This window comes from Corylus avellana, chromosome 5 (assembly GCF_965113065.1).
Source record: "Corylus avellana chromosome 5, dhCorAvel1.hap1.2, whole genome shotgun sequence".
NCBI classification, from domain to species: domain Eukaryota; kingdom Viridiplantae; phylum Streptophyta; class Magnoliopsida; order Fagales; family Betulaceae; genus Corylus; species Corylus avellana.
This window is the reverse complement of record NC_142494.1, coordinates 26,043,003-26,054,435: the sequence shown is the minus strand read 5'-3', so window position 1 is coordinate 26,054,435 and position 11,433 is coordinate 26,043,003. Positions and strand designations below refer to the sequence as shown.

Sequence of the window (11,433 nt, the reverse complement as noted above, 5' to 3'; positions counted from 1 at the left end):
AATATTCCATTTCTTAAGGAACACCAAGAAAACAAAGTCAGTACTGCCTAACTGGTGGGCTGAGTTATTTTCTTTTTCCGTTGAAAGAAAGCTTCCATTGCAAACTAGTGTGGTTTTAAAAAAATAATCTGTTTTATTCCCTGTCATCCACATTTTTTTTGTTCCTTAAAAAGGAAAAAACACTAAAACAGTCTTTTTTATTCCTATGTCATACTTGGCGCAACACAGTAATATCCAAAGTCTGATATAGAAGGAGAAATAAATGGCTACTGTCTCGCTCTAACGTGACACTAAAAATTATCCCTATTAAATAATAATTTTTAGTACAAGAGTATTGGTAGCACTCTTCATTTGATTACTCTCAACAATTTCAAGCTTCTGATTTTCCAGAAAGGATGGGGGAACCAGATTCCCGCCAAACCAGCTCCTCGTGGGAACTTACAAAGCCTGCATTTAAACCACCATTCATCTATCCCAGTTCCAGCTTTGACATGGGATACCGAACTGGTAGAGCATTTGAACAGTTCCATTCTACATCGCTGGTTGGCCCGTTGGCCTTTCCCAGGTCAGCCCTCAGGGCATGCTTAGTGCTAAAACACAAAAATTTGAGGAAACAAAATCTAAGCACAACATGAAAGTCAAAAGTAGTCATCCACGTTTAATCAGTTAGATGTAGTATTACATGTTCCACAGAAGTCTCCCAAACAATTATCCAATTATGAAGCATTAAATAGAATGTAACCAGTACGCAAAACAAAAACTGAATAACAACTAATGTACAGCAGCCAGCCTTGCAAAAGCACACATGGAATACAAGGCTGGTATTGATAGCATCCCTCAATCTACATCTACTCAGAGAGAGAGAGAGAGAGAGAGAGAGAATAAAGGGTCCAAGTCATGAAGGCGTTTGCTTTATTGATCCAAACACAAGGAGCTGTACTCCTTAAAGACGTCAATAACACATTTGATACCACAGGAATTTGCCTGAGAACCACTTCACACTATTTCCAAGTAGAACCACCGAGTCTAATTACTTCTTCACCACCATTATCCCTCGTAGGAATCCTTTCCATGCTAGAGTCGCCTTTTTGATTGCCTAAATCACCATATAGATCCTTAAGTTTAGCCAAATTGCTAGATACCGATGTCCTCTCCTTGCTCCCATTTCTTTGTGGACTTGAAGGACGATCAATCTGTGCAAGGCCAGCTTGCAAGCTCCGACTTCTGCTCCTGCTCCTACTTCTACTCCTACTATGATAATGCCTACCATCATCATGGCTGCTCTTCTCATGCTCCCTTCTGCTTTCCCTCTCAGAATATTTGGACCTCCGATCATAATCATAACTCCGCTCTCTATCTCTCTCCCGGTCCCTATCTCTATCCCTGACTCTGTCCCTCTCTCTATCCCTATCCCTTTCTCGATCTCGAACCCGATCCCTGTCCCTTTCTCGATCTTGCTCCAGATCCCTTTCTCTTTCTCGATTCCGATATCGGTCTCGATCCCTGTCTCTATCTCTGTCTCGATCCCTGTCTGGATAATCTCTATCAGAGTATTCACGACTCTGGCTGCGACGGCTCCGGGGAGATCTTTGCAGATCATCATTGCTGGCTCTATCATGAGAGGCAGGTGTTATGGTACGACGAACAGGTGAGGAGTCCCTGGTAGAAGCACGATGAGGAGCACGCTGACCAAAAGAGACAGAAAGTGCAGCTTTGACAGAGGGTGGCCGACGAGCAGTGTCATCAGATCCATGCCGGGTAGTATCCCCAGTTACACCACAATGCTTAGTGGGGAGGTTCAACTTCTCAAGATTCGATACAACCTGGCGCATTACAGGAACAGGGATGCGGGGAAAAAGGGTATCAAAGTAGTACTGCAAGAGCACGAAGTGTGTTAATTCACTTTTCCACCAAATTGGAAATGAAGACAAGCCATGATTCTGTCCAGATGTTTAGTAAAAACTTGCAAGGTAGAATATCAAATACAAATACTCTAAAATTTATTGCAATTCATTTTGTAACCTTATTTTACAAGACCTCACAGGAGTGCACAATTCTTTCTCTTTGGCATGAGACTTGAAGGGAAAAGAAGGCAGCCACATCTTGCTCTTTTAAGCTCGTTCTTTTACAAATTATTTGTAGGACAAGAAGGCTGGACTTATGCCCACAGACATCTATAGTGCCTCATTAAGCTGTTACATTAAAACATGGGAGCAGCATTGTATCTGTTTTTTTGGAATTTTCTGGCACATCAAGATTCTAGAAGAAAGTATCTGAAGATGAAAAGATCTCAGTTTAACTTAGAAATACTAACTATTGTATTCTCCTTACTTTAAGTTTTAAGAATTTATTTTCAGGAATTCCAATATCAAGTGATTCAATAGACTGTGGTATGCAAAGTAAGTAATTATTTATGAATCTTGGATATTATTAACCAATGCTCAATAAAGTCAAACAAGAGTAGAGAAGAAAGTGCTGAAGCAGGCACACTGATATTTGAAATATTAAGCACACCTAACCTGTCCAAGAAGCAAATCACGAACATATACACCCATCGTGGTCATTCTTCCATTGGATCCAGGAGAGAATTCCTGAAGTACAATATCATGATTCTATTATAAAATGGACAAGGATTATATTAAGAAAAATAACTAATTCCATTGAATTTGAGTAAGTGTTTTAACAGTTATCACAAGACTGGCAGTTCAAATAGATATGGTGAAAATGATATTTACTTACAAAAGAAAAAGAAAAAAACGCAATATTTTTATAGTTGGATAAGATCAACCAACACTTGCAGCCCAAAGATAACGTAGCAGAAGCCTTGAGAGCTAATTGGACATAAGAGGTTATTTTTAGTTGAATTCAAACTAGTCCAGCAAATGAGCCTGAAAATCTTTACCCGACCACCTTAGATAAGTAGAGCCCTTTTCCAGCCCACTAATCTTCTCTCCATTTTCTCAATAATTGTATTCCAATTCAATTTTGCCTTGAATGGAGCACCCAAAGGCCCAAGTATTTCATGGGCAAAGACAAAACCCTATAACCTAGAATACGAGCCAAACCATTCACATTCAGCACATTACCAACATGAACCAATTCAATTTCGCCAAATTAATCTTCAACCCTAAAGCAGCTTCAAAACAAATGAGAACACATCTCAAATAACGAAATAATCTGGTGCAATTCCACAGAAAATAAGGGTATCATCAGCAAATAAGAGATGAGAGATAGATAATGAATCATCATTCCCAGCCCCCACCAAACAACCTGAGATAAAACCCCCATTCACAGCAGCTGGCATCATTCGACTTAGAACTTCCATAACAATCACAAATAGGAAAGGGGATAGAGGATCACCTTGTCTCAGACCACGAGATCTATTGAAAAATTAATTGGGAGTGCCGTTAATCAGAATAGAGAACTAGAGCTGGAACCATCTTGCTTCCCTTATGAAGTTAACAAAAAGTCTCAAGGTAAGGATTTACATTAATGATAACTAAAAAGACTGACCTCTTCTTAAGGCATTGAAAACCTTGCCATGGGGGCTCAACACCTTATTAAAGCCAGCGAACCAATGCCTAGATCAGTCCAGGTCTTTAATTAGATCGTTTAAGCATATGACTCTATCAAACCAAACCAAACCCCATGGGTTTTTTATGACCTGTTAAACTGAGGCAGTTATTGTAGAACTGCCCAGGTTTCTTCATGTACTTCAAATTACAAATCTATCTAATTTTTTAATTTTTTTTCTATACATTTGACATTTTGGTCTATTGACAAGAAAATTGCTATATTAAGGAAAGAGATCAAGAAATACATCTTCCTTTTCAAGAGTTACCATTTTTTGCAGCAAAAGAAAAAGCATGTAATCACACTAGAAGAAAGCAACCATTCAATAAATTCAATCAAATTTAGAAAGTAAGACACTCCCTTAAATTCTAATGAAATATGAAATACTAAAATACCATATGCCAATAGATAAAAGCAGCATAACACCTTTCAATACCTCTTCGTCTTTAACATATGGATCAAACCAACTCCATAAGGTCTTTGGATCTGCAGCATATCTCAAGTACAGGAATCCAACCTGCAACCAACATTTGACATATCAGTCCCAGATATTCTAAGGCATAACAAGCTCAAAGCTAAGATGAACTGTAAGCACTATATTAACATATGATGTACATGAAAATAATGAATATCATAACATTAGCTACAATGCCCCTTTCTTTTTAATAAATTACTATTCATTAAAAAATAAAAATAAAAATTGGCTACAATGTCAGAAAGAATATAAAATTGATCCCAACTTTAAAGCACAAATGGATGAGGCATCTAAAAGTTATAAGAACAAGAGCATACGACGAATAGTAGTTCTAATATACATGAAACCTACTTAACAAAAATATGATAGCGAAGACAAAGTTGTGTTTCTATAGAAAAACAAACAAAGAGCCTCTTACGGTGCTAAGAGAAGCAAGAACCCTAGGTTCTCAAAAGAACCTAGAAGTCAAAAGGAAACTTTATATAGAACACAAATTCAAGTGTCCTTAGCGTTTCATAACCTCTATTTATAAGAGGATAGAACCCTAAAATCCAAGTATAATTGAATCATAGCCCTAAATTAATTATAATCCTAGCCATACATTTACGAGGCTTTGAGAGTATCTAATCAGGTGTTGTTTCATTGGAAAAGCAAATGGCAAAGCAAAATCCAAGAAAAGGTTGCTGTTAAAATCCCTAAGGAGGTCGCCTTTTTTTTTAAGCTTGGAAATGTGCATAGTGGAAGATTTTGACTCGGGATATCTCATCAAAAGGAATATGATTCTTGTTAATTGGTTTTGTATGAGTAAGTCTAGTAAAGAATCAGTTGAACACCTATTGCTTTATTTGGAGTTCAGTGGGCGATGCATTTGAAGGTTATTGATGTGTTTTTAGTTGGAAGGGTATGTTGAGGGGACATAGTAATGAACCAACCTGGAATGCTACTCCTCTATTTACAATGGGGATTCTTAGGAGGGAGAAAAACAACAGGACCTTTTCTGGTCTTAAGCTTTGAATGACCCAGCTTAGTTTCTTTAATTTTGTGATCATTGTATGCATAGATGCTTGTTCTCGAAGCATCCAATTTTTAGATTTCATAGATCATCTGAATTTTGCATGTATTCTTTAGGTGAACCTTTTGTATAATCCTACTATACTTAAGGTGTCTCATTTTTCTAACAAAACTTTATTAGTTATTAAAGAAATTTACATTACTCTTGCATCACCCTTTTACAATAATTTCCTGCACTTCTTCTTTCCTTTAAACCACAACCAAAACCCCATCTAAACACCATCACCCTCGTTAAACTGCTATCGAGATCTTAAACATCCTAATCTTAAAACCGTAGCCCATAGTAACCAATATTTTTTTTTTTTTTTTTTTAAACATGTTTAATTTTCGCCGCTCTAGGCTGTCTTGGGTTATGCCTAGCCATGTAATTGACTCGTTTGCTTGTTGGTTGACTACACCAGTACTAGGGGTGGTGTGGTGGTGTTGTGTGGAAGATGGTGCCTTCTTGCCTCTTGTGGTATCTTTGGAGGGAAATGAATGATAGAAATTTTGAGGGCCGTGAGAGGATGTTGGAGGAACTAGAGTCTTTTTTCTTTTATACTCTTTATCTTTGGACAACTACTTTTGTTTATCCTTTAGTGCTTAGTTATCATGATTTTCTTATTCTTTTTTATCTATGTTTTCTCTTATATACTTCCTGTGTACTTGGGCGTGCCTTACACTTTTAATGATATTTCGATAACTTATATTATAAAAAATAAAATAAATAAATAAAAAACATGTTTAATCTTCCAAACACTGTTTAAGCATATACTCTTCATATCCCATAACTCAAGTTTCAACTTGTGTCCCTTCCTCTTAGCAACCCCACATCACAACCATCTTTCATACCCTTATAGAGAGCCTAAACCTAATCCTATTTTCCTAGCTTTTCGTAACTGATCCCAAAATATCTACCTTAAAACCCCTTATCTACTAGTACTACGGCCAGAAAGAACCCATTTTTACAAGTGAAAAATATAGAGACAAAGAAAACCAATTACATGTGGGGCACAGATCCAAGAAAAAGCACTAGCCACATTTGCACTATCACTCTAAAATGGCTAGTCAATTTGAAGCTTTTCTAGAATTACTTATAATGCTCAATTTTACCTAGTAAGTAAGCAATGTGGGGAAGAAATACATGTGGAGAACAACTCACTACCACAACAAAAAATAAATATTAAAGTTTCATTACTAATAAAATCCCAATGAAAAAGCATTCATTATTGCAAAGGAAAAACTAGACCTAAATGAGCCCTCTAGAATCACAAACATAGATCAGACATTCTAAACAATTAGTCAAAAAGCAACTTCAGATTTTATATAACCCACATTAAGAAGATGTCAAAACAAGTGCATGGAAATTTCTTAGTAATTTTATGTAGATGATAAATACTATTAAAATGAAAATATGAATTTGACAAAAAAATCTAGAAAATATATTTCTTAGCTAGATGGTTTTCCTCTTATTCAAATGACACTCCAAAGACGCATATATCATGTTGACATATAGGCACGCAAATCATTTCAGTACTGTCAATTCTTTGACTAATCATAATAGACAAAGTGAAACATAGATACGAAAAGGCTCTACTTACAGCTCTAATGTAAGGAGAATCTGGGTGCTTTAAGAGGCCATGCATTTGTTTGACAGTGAGTTTCATAGTAAAAAACTTATAAAGAAGACAGAACGCTGTTGAAGGACCACGGCAGTTTCCAGTCATCCATGGTTCCACGTGATCAACTTGATTGTAAATTTCATCTATCACCTCATGGTATGTCTTTAACCGGTAAAGCTCTTTGAAGTAATCAGAAGAAAGAATGTTCATACAGAGGACTTTTTCTAGCAAAGAATCAATTGGTTTGCCACAAGTCTGTATCTCCATTATTGGTTATGAAATATATCCACCCACACTTACAGAACGAAGACAATTTATAATTCTCAGCAATAACGGTAAATTGGAAGCGTCACCGTCTCATTCCTGTGACAAAAGAAGTCAACAACTAATGAGGACACCCGAATGAATACAAATACCAGAACCCAAAAACAGAAATTACCAAGAAATCAATGAAATGGGAAACAAAAAAAATACAAAAAACCCCACTCCACTGAGGCTGAAGTTCAATTTCTTAGCTATATTCTCCTTATTTTAGACCAGAGGGGAAAAAAAAAAAAACGATTTAGAAATATTAATCTTCAATTAATTTTTTCCCGAGTAATTTTCATTATCTAGAATCCGAGAGAACACACAAATATAACCTACACAAAACCAGCCTAACAAAAGGTATTAAGCTTTGGCAAAGGAATCAAAAGCAACAGGACTAGAAAGAAAAAAAATAAATAAAGAAAAAAAAAAAAACGAAGAAGACGAAGAGGTAATATTAAAAACCCTAGAAATCAAAACACAAAGATCGAAAAGCCATAATCCAACAATTGAGCTGCAAATCCTCAAAACTGAAACAGTAATACGATAATACTGGAACAAATAAACAAACAGAGAAGCAAATTCAAAGAGAAAGCTGCAGAGATTGGGTATGAAATCATAAAGCTTACGCACCAATTGGAAGAACTGAGTCGGTGGAGGCTAATGCGACGGCTTATACGATGACGTTAAAGGATGTGGCACGGGCAGTAAACCCTAACAACAACGCCGTTCAGTTTTGGCTCAGTTGGTTTTGGTTTTGGTTTTGGCTTTCGTCACCATTGAAGGCGATAGAGAAAAGGAACAGTAGTATGGTCAATCGCCCTACGGATTATAGTACCCAACCGGTTCTATCAAGAACCGGACCAAAGACCCACACGTCTCGGCTCGCGCGTGACAGGCGTTTTAATTTTTTTTTTTTGTGGCGGGGGGGGGGGGGGGGTGGGGTTGTTCTTTTCAAGAAACCGAGAGCAATTAGTCAAAACTCCTGTTGAGCCAAAAGAACCAAAAGGAAGTGCAATCTTTTTTATAACACAAAATACTAAAAATAATAAATATAATCTCCCTTTCACTCATACATTACAGAGGGATGTTTATACAAGGTGGTTTTATGTATAATCTTTTATAGTTTAAGGTTTTAGATCATAATTTTGTAATCTAATAGTTTTTTTTAAAAAAAAAAATAAAAAAAATAATAATAAGTAATACTTCTATTTCTATAAATAAATAAATATTATAAAGATAAAAGGTCTTTAGTTACTCACTCGATCTTTACCTAAACAGCTAGATCAAATGTTCTTTAGGTAGCGTTTGTTTCAGTTCCTTTTGCCAATTTTTGTTGTTTGATATGGACGGAAAATGTTGGCCACCAATAAATAATTTTTTAGTGAACAATAAATTTGTCGCTATAGGAAAGAAAATAACTCACGCTCCCGAAGAGCGCGTACATCATTTTCTGAAGCTTGTTTCCCCTTCTTTCGGAACAACATAATCATCCATTATCATATATAGAGGAAAACTTTGCCTCCTCTGCCTTTCGACCGCCATTTCCTTTATTTTGTCATAATCTTCTCTTTTTACAGCGATCGTCTGTCAATCACTTCTCTTTTCATATAGAGATTTTTATGGGTGTTTTTTTGTTTTGTTTTTTTTAAAAAAAAAAAAAATTACAAGCAAACGGGATTTGACATAATGAAAAAATTTTCAATATTATTTTCAGGGTTTCAATCAAAGAATAAAAAAGAAATCATTTTTCCCAAAAATATATTCCCTAAAAAACCAATTTTTGTCAAAAACAAATCCAACCTTAGTAAATAAAGGATCAAAATTCAATCAATACATTAACAAGATGGTTTATTCAGGGCTTGCAAAAGCCAAGCATGTGCCTAAGCATGGACATTTTTGTCACTTTGTCAATGTTTCCCCCTCCTAAAAATAAAATCTTTTTTTTTTTTTTTTTTGAAACATATCATATTAATTCATTAATAAAAGTTGCGAGCCTAAAGCTCTTACAAACAGAACAAAAAATTATGAAGTAAATCATAGCCGAAGCTAAAGATACAGTCATCAACAACAGACCAAATCAACCAAAACACAGCATCCGCTAACCTATGACTAAATATCAGGTTGAAAACTCAGATCTGCATCAAACAAACACCATCTAATGCATAGGTAGCGCTTATTCCTCGGCCTTAAGAGCAAAACCCCCAAGCCGATACTTATTTCTCGGCCTTGAGAGCAAAACTCCCAAGCCGATACTTATTCTCCGGCCTTGAGAGCAAAACCCACAAGCCGATACTCATCCTCCTCGACTTGAAAGCCAGGATAAATTTCACATCCACAACCCAAAGGTTTGAACCAGTAAGCCTTATTACAAGCATAAATAAAACCATACAGGGAAATAAAGGGAATAATAAAACTAATGTAGGAAAAGAAATTACAGTAAATAAAATCAAATGTAGGGGAACTTAAAGGAAATACAAAACAGAAAAACAACAAAACAGAAAAATAAATGCGAAAAACACTCAAAGCGGGTGACAGCAGCTGGAGGAGGCCGATCGCGAGCTGGCCGAAAACTGCCGCGGAAGGTGGCACAAAAAGCTTGGCGCGGGAGGGGCTCGTGAAAAGACCCGACAGCGAGCGGTGAGCAGCAAAGCGAGCGCGGAGGAGATCGGCGGCACACACAAACAAATAGGGAGGGGGAGAGTTTGAGTGAAAACCCCCAAAAGCAGTACCCACCGAGAGAAAACACAAGCACAACAGAACAGAAAACACCAAAGACAGAAACAAACCTAAAACAAAAATCGGGAAGCAAGGAAGGGAGGAGGGATGCAGGCAATGGGCATCCCTCCTCCCCTGAGGCGGCGGCGCTCTGAAGGGAGGCTTAGGTTTTCACAAGGCTTAGGGTTTCTCTTCGTTTGGTCATTTCCCTAAAAATAAAATCTTAGCATGAAGTACTCTTTAATATTCTTCTAGCATGGCTCTCTGCTCTCATCACACAACGTTTCCTTTCCCTATTTTTTATTTATTTAAATGAAGTTTCCATTCCCTTTCACACTTTCTAAGCTTTTATCCTCCTCAAAAGTCCCAAGAAAAAAGGCAGAAAATAGTGCCTCGCTGCCTCCCAAAGAGGTCAACCTCTTCTATTGCTTGTTGTAAACTCTTTAACATTCTGTTATTTGCTAAAGAGAAAAACATGAATGATTAAAAAGAAAGAAACAGAAGAAGATTTGATAAATATGTTTTCTATATATTTTATATTTGCTAAGATATTGAAAGAAAAGATAAAGAATAAAAAAAATTATAAACTTTGTTGGGTTTTTTGTGAATATGATCAATTAGAAATATTTGTTCTGTTATAATTGTGTGCATTTGCTTGAATCTTTTTATCTATAAATCAAAAACTACTTGAATTTGGTGTATTTTTTAAAAATGTTTTTATATTATGTTGAAGCAGTTTCCAGTATGATGAACTCAGGGGAATCCAAGCCTCCACACTACCCCTTGCTTGTTTATGCTTTCTGTTAGACCTGCAAAATTAGAGCACGCATTAAGAGGATGCGCTGGGTGTTGGTCGGCGGTTCCTGCTCCGATACTTAAGTCAGTGTTTATTTAAACTTAATATATGTCTTAGTCCCCCACGTACCTTTGGGGTGAGGCCTTTTATGGTTGATCATGCGGAGGTGGTTATGATGACTGGGCGGAAGATACGGGATTTTGGTGTAACAGCCGGCAGAGTTAATATTCGTGTCTCCTATCTTTATGATTGGCAAGAGGCTGTTACATATATTAATAGGATTTCGAGGATGTCGTGTATTTGTTAGGAGTCTTTTAAGAGCAAGATCATAACCGTTCCGATGATCTTGCTATGTGTGAACTGTTCATATAACCGAGTTGTATCCTGATTGTGATAGATGCATCTAGTTGTTAAGTGTAGGAGATTTATTGTGATAAAGTAGTTGGCCTTTGGTCGTCCGAGAGTGTAAGAAACGACGCCGTATCCATTGTTTTGTGCTGGGTTGCATTCATAGAACCCATTTGGATGTATCGGGCTTTCTTGGGTCATTGGGCCTTTGACCCGTGGGTTCAAGTGATGGGCTTATGTGTAACATATTATATTTTTTAGACATAGATAATGGTATAAAATATATTTATCTTTTCTCTTTAAAAAAAAGAAAAAGAAAAAGGTGGAGCTTGTTTTGAGAAGTGTATTTTATTTCAATCAGCTGCTGCTCGCAGCTTTGTACTTGAAATATCCTTCCAGGCCTCACAATCCGTTGGTCTGTTTCGGGCTTGTGGCCCGGCCCACCTTTGATAAATATCTAATAGGCTTAAAGTCCATTGTCCATGCTACTATCTCTATCTGATTATGGCCCAATTCTTGTGTGATTTAAACACCAGAGAGAGAGA

At 36.7% G+C, this 11,433-nt stretch overlaps 1 protein-coding gene across 2 annotated transcripts; it reads right to left on the bottom strand.

Moving 5' to 3' along the window:
• Window positions 1–632: 632 nt before the first annotated feature.
• On the bottom strand, window positions 633–7,897 carry ATSRL1 (PRP38 family protein). Of its 2 annotated transcripts, XM_059594353.2 has the most exons (5): window positions 7,660–7,897; window positions 6,700–7,083; window positions 4,010–4,090; window positions 2,520–2,591; window positions 633–1,874 (listed from the first exon to the last, which is right to left on the bottom strand). In XM_059594353.2, the coding sequence occupies exons 2-5, from the start codon at window positions 6,985–6,987 to the stop codon at window positions 1,002–1,004; spliced, it is 1,314 nt and encodes a 437-aa protein (XP_059450336.2). In that variant the 5' UTR covers window positions 6,988–7,083; window positions 7,660–7,897; the 3' UTR covers window positions 633–1,001. The 2 variants fall into 2 exon arrangements, with proteins under 2 accessions (XP_059450336.2, XP_088373089.1); XM_088516963.1 differs by lacking the exons at window positions 6,700–7,083; window positions 7,660–7,897 and having other exon boundaries at window positions 4,000–4,088.
• Between the last annotated feature and the right edge of the window lie 3,536 nt (window positions 7,898–11,433).